Source organism: Bos taurus, chromosome Y (genome assembly GCF_002263795.3).
Source record: "Bos taurus isolate L1 Dominette 01449 registration number 42190680 breed Hereford chromosome Y, ARS-UCD2.0, whole genome shotgun sequence".
Taxonomy (NCBI): domain Eukaryota; kingdom Metazoa; phylum Chordata; class Mammalia; order Artiodactyla; family Bovidae; genus Bos; species Bos taurus.
This window is the reverse complement of record NC_082638.1, coordinates 5,682,143-5,698,034: the sequence shown is the minus strand read 5'-3', so window position 1 is coordinate 5,698,034 and position 15,892 is coordinate 5,682,143. Positions and strand designations below refer to the sequence as shown.

The 15,892-nt window shown below is 49.1% G+C and overlaps 1 protein-coding gene across 1 annotated transcript in view; it reads left to right on the top strand.

Annotated features, from left to right (window-relative positions):
• Nucleotides 1–13,234, top strand: part of ANOS1 (anosmin 1) — a 210,844-nt gene extending 197,610 nt beyond the window's left edge. Inside the window, exons 10-14 of the mRNA XM_005228535.3 lie at nucleotides 348–442; nucleotides 2,087–2,261; nucleotides 3,375–3,601; nucleotides 4,848–4,974; nucleotides 8,648–13,234. Coding sequence (XP_005228592.2) covers nucleotides 348–442; nucleotides 2,087–2,261; nucleotides 3,375–3,601; nucleotides 4,848–4,974; nucleotides 8,648–8,706 — 683 coding nt within the window. The 3' untranslated portion in view covers nucleotides 8,707–13,234. The remainder of the gene's footprint in view (nucleotides 1–347; nucleotides 443–2,086; nucleotides 2,262–3,374; nucleotides 3,602–4,847; nucleotides 4,975–8,647) is intronic.
• Nucleotides 13,235–15,892: the final 2,658 nt, after the last annotated feature.

The following is a 15,892-nucleotide window of genomic DNA, read 5'->3' as shown; positions in this document are numbered from 1 at the left end:
TCGCCATGAGGCGTGTGGGATCTTACATCCCCAAACAGGGATGGAACCGACACTCCCTGCATTGGAAGGTAGAGTCCCAACCACTGGACCATCAGGGAAGTCCCGAGCTGATTTTCTATTGAGGAAACAGCAGGCAGAATTTGGGGAGACCTCCGTCCTCAGCCTGGAGGGTGCCCGTCTGCATTGCCTGCAGGGTGCCCGTCTACATTGCCTGCAGGGTCCTCTGTCCCCTTCCTGTTCTCTCCAGCTTCAGGAATGTCAGACCGTGAGCCCTCTTGCTTGCAGACTGTTTTTTTTTTGTTTTTTTTTTTTTCTTTTTTTTTCGCTTAACTGTGTTCACCTTACAGATCCCGGCATCGGACAGTATCATGTGGAGTGGTTTCCGGAAGTCTGCACCCACAACGAATCTGCCAGGCTGGAGGCGTCCTCAGCCGTGACCCAGGTGAGGAGGAGGAGGCCTGAAGTGGGGGTGCTCGGGGGCTCTTAGACGCACCCGCCCTGCGGGCACAGCTGGACAGGAAGAGGTGCAGGCTGAACGTGCCATGGGTGACTTGGTCACCGACCCGTTACCTTCGGACAGGTGGGGAGGAGACACACCATCACGTGTTCACTCACCCCTCATCCCTGCATGTTGTCAGCATGGTGGGGGGACCCTGAGACTCGGAGATTCCAGACACAGCTCACAAGGAGCTCCCAGGGCAAACGCCGTCAGCCTGGGAGTGTTTTATCTTAATCACACAGAAGCTCGGAATTCTCTTCTCCATTCTGAGTCGGAACCCCCTGTGACCTGAAGGCCTCATTTTCCCAGGGCAAATGGGAACACTTCCCAGGGTTTCTCTGCAGCCCTGTCCCTCAGCCTCACCTTCAGCTACATCCCTACCTTGTGCCAGCTTGTGCTGGGGGTGGAAGACCCGCCCGTCCTGGGCCCCAGCACGTGCTCTTCTGACGTTAAGGGTCCCGGACACGCTCCCAGCTGCAGCTCTTGTATAAGGGTAGGAGGCCGTGACAACTGCATGCCTAGAATTGACCCATACACTCCCTAACACAACTTACCTACAGTTGACACACACACCCTAATACAACTGCTTGTCTAGAATTGACACACACACCATAACACAACTGCTCGCCTGCAATTGACACACACACCCTAATACAACTGCTGGCCCAGAATTGACACACACACCCTGCCACACCAAGGGAAGGAGACATCACATGAGCTTGTTCCAACCATCACTCTCAGCTTTCCTGTTGGTGTCAGGTTATCTACATGTATACAAGGCCCTGAAAACAACACCCTAGAAGGGACACACACACACACCCTAACATACCAAGGGTAAGAAACATCGCACGAGCTTGTTACAAATGTCACGGTCAGCTTGCCTGTTCCTGTAAGGTTATATATGTGTGCAGGAGGCCACGACAACGCCACCCTACAGGGGACACGCACACGCTCAAGAAGAGAGAGAAACAGCACAGTAGCTTGTTAGAACCATCACCGTCAGCTTCCTCTTCCTGTAAGGCGACAGTCCCAGCCCCGTCAGCCCTCCACGGTTGAGTCTGGCCTCGTCATTCTGTTTAATCATCACACTCCAGCCGGAAGCAACAGAGAGAGCCCTCCAGAGAGGGGAGACGAGACACGGCTCCAGAATGTCTTCTCTGCCTTCAGGAAAGACTCAGGTCTAAACTGAGCCTGTGTCTGGGAGGAAGCCCGAGTTAGCTTTTTTTTTTTTTAATAACAATTCGGGTTGATATTCACAGCTTTTCACCCTCCCTGTCCAGCCAGCTCCCCATGGTGGGTCGTGACGGTCAGAAAGGGGCTGCCGTGGACTGAATGCTTCCACCTGGTTGTTCTAGAGCCTGGGTGACACCCCCTTGCCCCAGGAGCGGGGGTCATGGTGTAAATCATCTCGGTGAGGACCCTGTGTGGTTTTTGTAAAGGCTGTATCGCACACACGCACACACACACACACCCCCCACCACATACAAGAAGACAACCGCATGGGACATCATCGCATCTCCTGCCAAGTCTGTTCCCTTGTGAGAATTTTACAGCTGACATGTTCTCTCTGTCTCCGTCTCGCTCTAGGAAAACTACATGATTCTTCTAGACCTGTCGTTCTCCTGCAAATACAAGGTGATTGTGCAAGCCGCGCGGCCCCAGGGTCGCTGGAAGGCGGAGAGCGCGTCCTTCACGACCCCACCGTGCTCCGCGCTCAAGGGCAAGGCCCACAAGCACTTCAGCTGCCCCGGCGCGGAGGAGAGTACGTGTCACCTGGAATCCCCAGAGGGGCGCGGCGCTAGGCACAGCTCCAAAGCACGATTCACGAGGCCCCGAAACCCACAAGGGTCACCCCTTTCTAGACGGCCCTAGGACAGCCCTGTCTAAAGGGAACATGTATATACGAACACTCGCATAGCCTCCGAAGTCCAGCTGCACTTAGCCACCCAGGCTTTGCTGAAGGATCAGCCCTTAGAAGTGAAAGAGAAAGTCGCTCAGTGGTGTCAGACTCTTTGCGACCATGGACTGTACAGTCCATAGAATTCTCCAGGCCGGAATACTGGAGTGGGTAGCTTTTCCCTTCTCCAGGGGGATCTTTCCAACCTAGGGATGGATCCCAGGTCTCCCACCTTACACACAGATTGTTTACCAGCTAAGCTACCACGGAAGCCCAAGAATACTAGAGTGGGTAGCCTATCCCTTCTCCAGGGGATCTTCCCAACCCAGGAATGGAATCAGGGTCTCCTGCATTACAGGTGGATTCTTTACCAGCTGAGCCACCAAGGAAGCCCAACCTTGGAAGCCCAAGCCCTTAGAAGAGGGGCCGGTATCTCTCCCCGGGTGCTCTGGGGTGCACCTCGTGTAGCTCACTTGACTCGTGTTCAGCCCAGCCCCAGGGGCGTTACCCTTCACAGCCTTTCCATCCCCCATCTCCACCTTCTGCAGCCCTGGCCCACATCGAGGGACACTTATCCTCAGAAGCCCCGCCTGGGAGCTGGTTCTGGTCACTGCCGACGGCTCTCACCACGACCCCAGCCTTCCCCACCCACCCTATCCCCCAGCACCCACTCCTGCCCTCTCAGTGGCCCGGTCCTCTGAGATCACAGCACTCTTTTCTGCATCGTCCACTCCCATCTGCAAGCTGGACTCGAAAATGACCCTGAGCCATCAGCAGCCACTAGGCACAGAGCTGCAGAGATGAGGGTCCAGCTCAGATGTCATCTGCCCAGGCGGCCATGGGACCTCCCCCCGCCCAAGGGAGGTTGGGTCACTGACCCCGGGCCCCAGAGAATGGCACTCTGAACACCGTCTACTCTGGGGCTGCCCTCTCTCCACCCCTCTAATCTCTTCATGGTTCCCCTTCCTGCGCCCACAGGTCACAGTCCCGTGCACCCTAAAATGCAGGCCAAACCTGAGAACCTGTCTGCCTCCTTCATGGTACACGATGCCAACATCACGGGGCACTTCTCCTGGAGGGTGAACCAGGCAGGCTTGCCGCGGCCGGCCACCGGCTTCCAAGTGACCTGGGCCGAGGTCACCACTGAGAGCCGGCCCAACAGCCTCCCAAACAGCATCATCTCTCAGTCTCAGATTCTGCCCGCGGTGAGTGCCCGCCCACCTGCCCCATCTCGGGGTGGGTTCCCCCCCACCCACAGGGAGCATCCCTGGGGGAGGCAGTTGGGCACTCCAAACCCCCACTGCAGGGGCAACGTGTTGAGACTCACATGTAGGCTTTCTTCTCCTGTGTGAATTCTTTTGCAAGAATCAGAACACCACCAGGGTTCCTGTGGGCCCCCAGTGAATTCTTTTGTAAGAATCAGAGCACACCATCAGGGTTCCTGTAGATTAACTATCACCATCATAAACTTAGGAGAAACCATCATCTAGCTAAACATGATGACCAGGGCCAGCTCTTAAGGAGACCTCTCCTGTCCACACAGAACACAAAGGTTTCACCATATTCTGTTCTTTTGAATCCCTGTCCTTCTGGGCCAAGTGGACGTGCCCCGTTTGAAGTGCTAAATTTGGGGGGAAAAGAGCTAAAAAGAACCTTGTTCTTTCTCTTCATTTTCCCCTTCAAATCTAGCCAGAGCACATAATGAGCTGGAGTGCCTTCCAGGCCAACTTAATTCCTTGGCTTGGCGGGTGGGGGGGAAAGCATGTGTGGGCTTTTACCAACTCTCAAAATGCCCTTAGAATATGCAACTCTTGCTCCAAAAAGAGAAAAAGAAAAAAACAAAAACACCTAAATCCCGGAAGGAAAAAAAAATTCCATGGAATTGGACAGTAATTATTCTGTGTATGTGCATTAGGTTCTATTGAGTTCTAAGACCAAAAAAAAAAAAAAAAAGCGTTGGCATAAAAAGAAACATTTTTTGGCTGCGGGCACTGACAGATACTGTCTTTTAAGGAGCGCAAGTTGGCGCGTTTCCCCGAGACGTGGATTATCAAGAATTCACATCACAAGATGTGCAGATGAAAACTTTTAAAGCCTGGGAAAGTCTTAGGTTCAGGAATGGAAAATGCAGTCCCCGGGAGGGGGTGGGGGTGAGCCACAAGAACTGGCCTGACTCATGTGAGCTCTTGGCTGCCAAGAGCCGGGGTCTCCTTGCTGCCCAGACCACCGGAGGCGGGGGACGGGGCGGGGAGGGGGGCTGTCTCCAGCGAACGTGGACAGATCGCGGTACCCTGACCATGGCGGAGTGGAAGCAAGCGAACCGCACCTGCGCATAACACGGTGACGTCGCGAGGGGATGTGGTCTCTGGAGGAGAGTCCAGACGTGGGTCGTGGTCAGAGGCAGCGCCTGACAGCCCCGTGTCCCCCAACGCCTTCCCTCCCCTTCCCCAGGATCACCCCGAGCTCTCGGTCCCGGGTCTGCGGCCCGCCACCCTCTACCGCCTGGAGGTGCAGGTGCTGACTGCGGGTGGGGAGGGGCCCGCCACCATCAGGACCTTCCGGACCCCCGACGTGCATGGTGAGTCCCGGCCGGGGGGGTGGGGGTCCCGCCTGGCTTGCAGACACACAGAAAGTCTTGGTGAAAAAACGAAAATCTATAGATCCAACATTGCAGGCTCCTACCCACAGGGAGTTCTCTGAACCTGAAGCCCCCCCCCCCCGCGCTTTGTGCGTACTTCCTCCCAGCCTACCTGATCCGCTCCCTTTTTCCCTCCCCTGCACCCTCCTCCTCCCCTTCTGTTACTTTTTTGCTCTAAGGAAGGCATGCTTTTTTCTTATCTTCTAACCGTAAATACACAAGAGGGAGGGCTTCCAATGCAGATAGACGTTAGAGACATAAGGCTTGATCCATCAGTCGGGAAGATCCCCTGGAGGAGGGCATGGCAACCCACTCCAGGTTTCTTGCCTGGAGAGTCCCCACGGACAGAGGAGCCTGGACACGTTATATTCCATGGGGTCGCACAGAATTGGACACGACTGAAGTGACTTAGCATGCACCCACACAAGGGGGAAAAAATCCATCATCTCATATCATTCTGAAATTTTTTTAAAAATTAAGATGTTCAAATATAACTATATAGGAAATACTACTTTGGTATGGAGCTTATTACAGGTATTTCTACTATATCTATTGGCTTCCCCGGTGGCTCAGCTGGTAAAGAATCCACCTGCAGTGCAGGAGACCCTGGTTTGATTCCTGGGTCAGGAAGACACCCCTGGAGAAGCGATAGCCTACGCACTCCAGTATCCTCGGGCTTCCCTGGTGGCTCATCTGGTAAAGAATCCGCCTGCAATGCAGGAGACCTGGGTTTGATCCCTGGGTTGGGAAGATTCCCCCTGAAGAAGGGAAAGGCTACCCACTCCAGTATCCCAGCCTGGAGAATTCCATGGACTGTATAGTCCTTGGGGTCACAAAGAGTTGGACACCACTGAGCCGACTTTCATTTTCACTATCTATATTACATAAATTTTCTTCATGATATGATCCAAATCAGTCTACTTGACTTCCTGCTAAATCACGTAGATTAAAAATAATTGTCACCTATTGTTTCAAAACAAAGAGCCTCCCGGGCAGCACTAAGGAGATACGCTGGGGAGTGGTTGCAGTTATTTACCATAAAGGAGTTCTCATCCAACTGTGTTTGCTGATATTGAAAAAACGGGAAAGAAAATCTAGTGATGTCTTCAGAGGCCGCAACTGTTAGCTTTGGCAGTGATTGAATACGTGCTGGGTCTGCTAAGCCTGAAGTCCTGGTCCACCCCCAACCCCACCCTCCCTTCCACCCTCCACATCCACAAGTCTGTTCTCTATGTCTGTGAGTCTGTTCTTGTTTCATAGATGTCACTCACGTGGAGTCTAAATTATGGCACAAAGGAAGTTGACTAGGAAACAGAAACGAACTCAGAGACAGAACAGACTTGTGGGAGTTTGGGATCAGCAGATAGAAACCAGTATCCATAGGATGGATAAACAATGGGTCCTACATTGGAGCAAGCGGACTGCATCCTATATTCTATGATAAACCACGATGGAAAAGAATATACATAGTGTGTGAGCAAGGGAACTGCATCCCATATTCTGTGATAAGAAAGAAAGAAAGTGAAGTTGCTCAGTCATGTCTAACTCTTTGCAACCCCATGGACTATAGCCCACCAGACTCCTCCATCCATGGAATTTTCTAGGCAAGAGTACTGGAGTAGGGTTGCCATTTCCTTCTCCAGGGGATCTTCCCAACCCAGGATCTCTCGCATTGCGGGCTTTACTGTCTGAGCCACCAGGAAACCATGATGGAAAAGAATATATACAGTGTGTGCACACATATAGAAGCCGATGGCACCCCACTCCAGTACTCTTGCCTGGAAACTCACATGGACGCAGGAGCCTGGTGGGCTGCAGTCCATGGGGTCGCTAAGGGTCTGACATGACTGAGCGACTTCACTTTCACTTTTCACTTTCATGCATTGGAGAAGGAAATGGCAACCCACTCCAGTGTTCTTGCCTGGAGAATCCCAGGGATGGGGGAGCCTGGTGGGCTGCCATCTATGGGGTCGCACAGAGTCGGACACGACTGAAGCGACTTAACAGCAGCAGCAGCAGCAGCAGGGACATACATATAAAAACGGTATATATAAAACTGTACTCTCTCTCTCACTCTCTCTCTCTCTCTCTCTCTATATATATATATACACTGTATATATAAAATTGAATCACTTTGGTCTACAGCAGAAATTAAACGCAACATTGTAAATCAACTATACTCTAATAAAATTTTAAAACGTATGTGTTGGGGAGCAAAGAGTATGCACAGTGGAATAAGTGCAGGAGGAAGCCAAGAGTCATTTAATGCAAGAGGGTGTGGTTCACTGGAACATGGTCCAAGGTGCTTGAGGCCCAGGTCAGGGTGTGAGACGGAGGATGGTGAGATTAACGTAGAGACGACTGCCTCTGAGTCACGTGTGGGATGGTGAAACGGAGACTTCCTGAAGGCCTCCGAGACTGCAGGGTCCAGCGCTGAAAGCTTTGAAGGTCATTGGCACGTGGGTAGTAATTGAACCTGGGGGTGTGTACTGGAGGTCAGGAAGGTGAGGAGAGAACAAGACCAGGGAAGTGGTGTGGAAACCAGGACACCACGGCTCAAGGTGTCGGCAAAGCGAAGAATCTACATTGGGGATAGTCTATGTTTTCCCAAATTCTTGTGGCTAAATACCAATTTTTTTTTAACAGTCATTTCAACAGCTATATCTTAGGAGCAATGCTTTCATTTCTATTCCTGTTTTTAAACAGATCATTTAAAATATCAGATTCCTACTTTTTGCTTCAATTCTTCTGTCACTTTAAGTTCTTCATGTAGATGATGTGCTAGAAATAGTAGGTATCCACCCCCTCCACTGTTACACACTTAAGCCTCTGCTCTATTAGGAAAAACACACGGAAGCTAATTTTAGTTCTTAGCAAATGGCAACAATTGTAGTTATTAGCTAAACGGCAACAATTGTGTATTTACAAAGATTAGTTATTAGCAAAACTAAACGGCAACAATTGTGTATTTACAAAAATTAGTTATTAGCAAAACTAAATGGTAACAATTGTGTGTTTGAAACAAAGAGAGCCTCCTGTTGGGTTTCAGATTATGTACATTGCTTTCTCAGCTTAAACTTCAAAAAGGCACGTCAACGGTTTATGTGTTGATAAGAATGAATGATCCTGGGTTTATTTTAGTTTTTAAATGATGGATCAGATTTGCCCCAGCAGCTTTTTGCACTTAGGAGTTTAAACACAAATAAAAGCCACCCCACTGGGAGCACCCTGTGTGACATCCTGTCCTGTTTGGGACCACATCCACCCATCACTTACAACGTCCCTCCACCGAAAGTGTGTGTGTCGTGAAAGGATGTGGTAATTTCTAAACTTTTCCGAGGAAATACAAAGGGTTCTGGCCGGCTTACATTCTTATAAAGAAAGGAGCTTGTCTTCTTTCTCTTGAGATCTTACAGTTCTACGGAGGCAACCAGAGAGCCGGGGAAGGCAGAGAGAAAAGAGAGGCAGGGTGGATGTGTATCTGCAAGTTCAGAGTCAGGGCTGGGAGGACCTGGGTGGCAAGGACCGCGGGCAGGGCACAGACACACACCTGTTCCTCCAGTCGGTCCAGCCGGGGACAGCGGCCAGACTGACACGTCCGTTCTGTCTCTAGGCCCCCATCTGAAACACCACCATCCCCACCACTACAAGCCTCCTGCAGAAAGATACTGAGCTGCTCTGAGAGCCCGTCTGAACCCTGAGTGAGTGTGGAAGCTGGCACAACCCCCCAAGGACTGGCTGTGCCCACTGGGAGGCATCAGGCCCTTCCTGGAGGACCGCCCGCCTCTGCCTAATAACCGCAGGGCGCTCAACGCTCCGTCTACCCTGGAAAACGCACCGCGAAAACCAGGGACCCGCAGTGAGCCTTGCGAAGGTGGGGGTGGGGTGGGGGGGACAGGTTCCCGTGACAATGGACGACAGGTAGCCCAGTCCTGTTCCGCTTCTAATTCTTGCCTGCCTGTGTGGTGAAGCTCCTCCAATGCAGGTCTGAGATGTCCCGGAATTTGCACCAACAAATTCCTCAAAGAAGCCATTTACACACGTAATAGACCTGCCCTATTACGTAAGCATACAGTTACTCACTGAACATTGGAGATTACATTATTGATTGGATTTGCCAGATCAATGGAAGAGTATCCAGATTTTTACGTCCTAATATTTATTCAGAGATTTTTGAAGATGAATTTTTTTTTTTAAATCACCTGTGGGTTTTTTTTTTCAATTGAAAAATCTGTAAACCCAAAATATTGCCCATTAGTTTGAACTTAAAATGCTCCAGCTTCAAGCACTCAAGCTTCATTTTAAACAAAGACATAGATAAGTTTGACCTCGAAAGGACAGTTTCTGTTAAGACATGCCCAGCCAGGAGGAGTCAACAATGCTACCCAGAGTCTGCCCTGGAGAAATTGAAACTGTTTTCTGGGGCTTTAATATTTCGTCCTTCGAGAAGTTTTCCTGATACTATATTTATATTTTCCTTTTTTCCTTAATGGGGAAAACACCTGCTGATTTGCTTTGTTTTGCCACTTTCTTGTATCTTAACACGCTACAAAACCTCTTGCTTGAAATGAAAGAAACCCAACTTTTGAATATTTTCAAATCTTTACTGAGATTTTCCCCTTTTCTTAATTAAAGCAAGCTCTTTAGTAGAATATTCTCCATAATGTAGAAAAGGCAGAGGGGGACTCTGGAAGGTAGAGAAGGACAGCTGTTTGCCTTGGACTAACCTACCTTTGCTTTCCAGGTGGCTCAGTGGTAAAGAATCTGCCTGCTAATGCAGGAGATGCAGCTACGGGTTCGATCCCTGGGTTGCAAAGATCCCCTGGAGGAGGAAATGGCAACCCACTCCAGTATTCTTGCCTGGAGAAAATCCCATGGACAGAGGAGCCTGGCGGGCTACAGTCCGTGGGGTTGCAAAGAGTCAGACACAATTTAACAACTAAACAGGAAACCTTGCTCTACTCCTTCAAATCTATTACATCTTATTTGAAAAATTTATGAAAAATTTAATTGAAAAATTATGAGGCACCATGCTAACACCTCATAGCATGAACTCAACTGAAGACACGGTGTTAGTATATAGCGTTGAGGGGAATGTTGGGGCACCCTTCAACTAGAGATGTTTTAATATATTTTTTGCTTGAAGGGACACCCATGTGTATACACATGTATGTATGTGTGTCTGTATACTTCCGGGTAGGTATACTATATAGATGGAGAAGGAAATGGCAACCCACTCCAGTATTCTTGCCTGGAGAATCCCAGGGACGGAGGAGCCTGGTGGGCTGCCATCTATGCGGTTGCACAGAGTCGGACGCGACTGAAGCGACTTGGCGGCAGCAGCAGCATACAATATATACATACATGTAAATACACACACACAGACAGACATATATACACGTGGGTAGCTTGAGTATAAGTCGCTGCAAAAATTGTTTTCCCAACTCACCCTTGATGGATGCAACTCTAAAGATCATTCAAGTAATCTGTTTTCCCCATCGGTGTCGATTCTATGAGAAAACGGCGATTTCTCCAAATTAAACATTTGCACGGAAGGGCGTCCTCATCTCATTATCTACACGAGGAACACAGGAAAAGCTCTTGTGTACCTGGGAGCCTGCGCTTTTTCTTCCTTCCCGAAAGCCTGCGGTGGGCGCCCTGGTTGCCAGGGATTGAATGAGCAGCGAGGGGTTGAATGAGCACCGCGGGGCGAGAACGTGAGGGTCTCGACTCCTCCCCGGAGGCCCAGGCTCTTAAGTGCGGACACTAGGCAGAGAGACGACCCCTGTTATCACACGCACGCCTGTCTCCCCGGAGAACCCCGGGGCCGGTAGGCATGGATCTCTGACGGAACAGATGGAAAAAAACTACTTCCTGCGTCGTCGACGAGCTTGGAAGCTTGAGCAGGCGGGCGGTGCTTTGCAGCCGGCAGGAGGGGCTACGTGGGGATCTCAAGGGTGCAGGCAGCGCATGGGGCTTCGGGCTGTTTCTCTGCAGCTCCTTACGTGGTCTGGGGTGGACTCTGCAACAGAGTATCCCTGCAGAGTCAGCGCGTTCCCCTTCTGCACGGAGATGGGAGAGCCTTCACGGAGGACGCATGCGCAAACGCAGAGCTCATCTCTGAAACCACGGGTTTCCCCTAGACACTGTTCCCAGCATCTGGATTTTCAAACCCTCAGAATCTCAAAAGGGAAGTCTTCAAATTATTATTGGCTGTGTGTTTATCGTCTGTCTTCATTGGTCCTAAATGTATCCGTAAGTATTTGTGCCAGCCCATCTTTGTACTGTTGTACAGTTTAAAACGCGGGAGTATATACATAGATGCAAAATATTATTAAATTATTAAATACACTTAATTTTGTAAAATTTAATGACGTTTGTTTTGCCTGGGCCATAGACGTTGAGCAAATACATTTTTAGTTCGGATCAAGGTTCTGAAGCTTCCGTCTTCCTTGAAATACCTGAAGTAGGTCTTATGAGCATTTCATTCTGCTATAATATTTGATACATTTTATTAGTATTATTGGAAGAGAAGACTAGGCAGTAAAAGAAAGCTGAGTTTCCTTTATAAATTTCAATAATATTGAAATGAGCAAAAATATAATTAGTTTTTTGAATTTTTTAAAATTTGCCCTAATAAAGGTCTAAAATTTTATGTTGTTTAATTTTAAAACCAATTTCATAGCTGATTCTCTGTTTTATTGAAATTAGATGCACTTCTCTGATATGAGAAAAAGTATATTGAGTGACAGTATTTACTCTTTAAAAAAGTCAAGCTCATCAAACATATGAAGTCATCAAATACAAGTGCGTAACGTGATATACATTGAGGCTGTGTGCATCTTTTTACTGAGAATATTCACTCCTCGGTGATGGGTTTATTTATCGGGGCTGTCCTCTTGTTGTATGTGGGCTCAGGGAGCAATCTTTATAAACGAATGTGTGCCCTTCACATCATCCAGTGTTATTTTAATATAAAAATGGGAAGGAAATCTAGAAACAAGGGGATAAACATACACTTAGACCTGAGCAGAGACTAACACATTACAAAGCAGTTACTCCCAATAAAATTTTCTTCAAGAGACAGTAATGTTTATGACAGGTAAAATTTCCAGAATCCAAAGTTTACAAACAGATCTGTGTCCTAGAAAGACCTGGAAGAACCCAGAACCCATCTAGAGAACAGAACCCATCCTCCAGCTCAGCACTGCTGAGACTTAGGGCTGCACGGCTCTCTGTTGGTGGGCAGGACCTGCCCTCGGCACTGTGGGGCGTGGAGAGGCACCCCTGGTCTCCACCCACCAGAGGCGAGGAGCACCCCACCCCGGATATGATGACCACATGCTCTGTTGTCACAGCCCACACCATCTTGGGGTACAGAGTCGCCCCCGGTGACAAATACCGCATCGTAATAATGTTCACCGAATAGAGGAAAACTGCCCTCTGCAAGGCGGAACTGAGTCAACTGGAGTAGGCACACCTGGGAAGTGCTTACACTGGACCTCAAAGCCCTTAGCGGTATCTTTTATCTGCACTGAAGAACCTGATTAAAAGGCTGAGTTTGTGTATCATGCGAGTGCAAAGATTCACTTTGTCCTACTGACCAGGCAGCATCATTTACAATGATGGGAGTCTTACTTAACGCCCTTTCTTACACCATATGTTGTGGGGTTCGTCAGATTCAGTCCTGTGAGTGCAAATATCTCAATCTAAACTTAGGCACATGTGCTTATCGTCACCAGAACACAGAGGCTAAATACCCGTTGCGTTGTACGTTCATTTAAGATAAAAATGCGCAAAGCTGGTGGCCCATGTCTATGGTTTCGCATGGCTAAACTCAGCTTCTCACCTCTCCTGGACACTTGGCAAGTTACACCACTCACAGAGTGACTCACACAGGTCTCTGCAGAGCTGTTAGGACTTTTCCTTGACATAACCGTAGTGCGCAGATAACAGAATGGCTACCCTCTCATCCAAACCATGTCCCTTAGACAGATCATTTAAAAGTCAATATTTATTTATGTATGTAATAAAAAATGATTTTGTGTGTCATGTTATTTAGAGAGAAATAATCTTGTAAACAGATGTTGTAAAAAAAAACACAAAAGCATTGTAAATAGTCTGATCTCTGTCACTCGTTATTTTCATGTTAGAGTCTGTACATACTGACTGATTCCATAATAAAGGACCTTTAAACCTGCTCAGTGGACTAAACTTGTTACTTCCCTGAAAACACACACACACACACACACACACACACACACATTTTCTTTTCACTTAGAAAAATGAGCAGTTTCCTATGACGCTGGGGAGACTGAAAAAGCTTCATTCTCCTGTCAGTATGACTAGAACTCAAAGTCTGGTCAAAGATCGAAGGCGGGAGGAGAAGGGGGCGACAGAGGATGGGATGGGTGGATGGCATCATCGACTCACTGGACGTGAGTTGGAGTAAACCCCGGGAGATGGTGATGGACAGGGAGGCCTGGCATGCTGCCGTCCACGGTGTCACAGACAGTCAGACACAACTGAAGGACTGAACAACAACAAACAGAAATGCAACAAGGCAGCTCGTCGTCCTGCACAGAATGTTCTGGACTATTGACGGAGATCACTGCATCACGGTTTTCACTCTGTTTACAAGCATGACTCTCAATGGTTTTGGTGGCATTTTCCATCCATTGGTCCACAGGCTTAAACAACTGTCCCCCTCCACCACCCCCGACCCCAGGAGCTGTCCATAAAATGCTACTAGATACATGTTGTGCTCATAAGCTTTCAGCCACAGCCCTTGGTTCTCAACAGCAGTCACTGCAGGTGGTGGGGGGCGGGGGGCGAGGAATCCCCTCCCCAGCAGAGGGTTGTGCAGACCCTCACACCGGGTGGGCGCTGTGCCCACGGGCATCTCCACCTGTGACTTAGGAGGATACTACTCCATAAACCACCCGAAGAAGGTGGTCCATCTGAAAGCTGAGATGAGTTCTGTCTCCATCAAATCACCTTATTTCTCTACGCATTCACCAGGCAGGAATGTCCTTAAAGTTTCTGCTGCTGCATGGTCCTGCTATATGGGTGAGATATTGGCTATGAGGGCAGTCCCAGGTCTTCAAGGGCTGCTTCTTCTAGGAGAAGGCGACTAGACAACTGGAGAGGGTGAGAAACCTGAGGAGGAAAAGAAAGCAGAGCATTGGGTGAGGGAGAGGCTGTGGGGTCCTGACTTTCATGTTCTTAGGCAGGATCACTGTGGGCTGAGACCCCCACGGTGAAGAAGCTGGTGGCTACCCAAGGGATGGATGTGGGGCGCCCACAGGGAGACACGGGACCTCTGAGGTGTGAGCCTGGGCTTCCTGAGTGACATCCAGAGCCAGCTATCTTTCCTCCTGTTGTTTTCTGATCTCTCCTTGAAAAAATGATGGGATTTTCCTGACAAAAAAAATCAAACTTATTTGTGTTGTGTTTATAATCAGAAGCGGCTGCATGTAGAGAGACCGTGCTGGTCAGTGGCCCAGTAAATTCTCAAACAATGGTGATGGACTCTTTTTTTAAAAAAATACATGAGCCACACCTAAGAATCTGGACACACAAGGTACACTGTCGCCTGACTACGTTTTTGTGAACTTTCTAGAACAGCAAAGTCCGTGGAAGCAGAAAACACCTGGGTTAGCTGCCGGGGACTGGAGGGGGGACCGGGTGGGAAGTGCTTCATGGGGACAGCGTTCACGTCTGGAGGCGATGACAAGGTTTTGCAACTTTATAGAGGGGATGGTTGTGCGTTTTGAACAGGAACTGAATGCCACTGAATTACACTCTTTAAAAATGGTCCAGTTCATGCAACGCAAGCCTTCACTAGGAGAAACATATAGGCAACACCACGTAATTTCCAAATACAACAGAGGTTAAATATCACAACCCAGCGTGAGTACAAATACAACTTATTTGCAGAACGAATTATCCATCTGACTTTCAAATGAAAAGCAAGCAGAAATCCCACTGAGGAAATAATGTCCCTGGCCAGGAGGGTGTGCTGGGTCTCAGTCCCACTCCTGGTACCCCAAATCCAGGCCCGGGCAGTGCCCCTCCTGATGGCGGCCCTGCTGCTGAGCCCCCACACCAGCTGCCTGAGTCACTCTCAACATTGAGGCTTCACCCCCGAGGAACCCCATTTCAACCCCATCACGTCCTCCAGTCCATGATGACACCATTCCCCAGACCCGTTGTCCATGCTGGCCCTGAGCTCCACGTGCCAGCAGCTGCATTGCTCCTCCATGTGGGCTCCAGCTTCCCTGCTTCCAGCCACTCCCACCAACATCAGAGGGACTGTGCACTCAGCTCTGAGGTGACTGTGGGCTCAGAGCTCAGGCCCAAGACATTCAGCTGATGTCTCTCAGAAACCCCACAGGCCACAAGGTGGGGCGGGGGAATGGTGGGTTCAAGATCTATTCACAGTCCTAAGAAAGGGAAAATGTCTGCAATCTAAGATAGTCTACCCAGCAAGATGATCATTCAGAATGGAAGAGAGAGAAAAGAATTTCTCAGTGGAGCAAAAAAAAAAAAAAAATCTCCAAGAAGACAGCAATACTCAACCTATCTTAAAAGGAAAACAAATAGAAAGTTCTTCTCTACACAGAAAAAGGGAGCAAGAATCCATAGGGAAGAGAAAAATCAACAGTAGGGAAAGCAAACACACGAGAAAGGCATGACAGCCACCTAAATAAGCCACTGCATAGAGTACACGACGGAAGAAAGACAGTCTCTTTAGCCAGTGGTGCTGGGAAAGCCAGACAGATGCATGTAAATCAAAGAAGTTAGAACACTTGCTCACACCATGTGCTGTGTGCTCAGTCGCTTCAGTCGTGTTCGA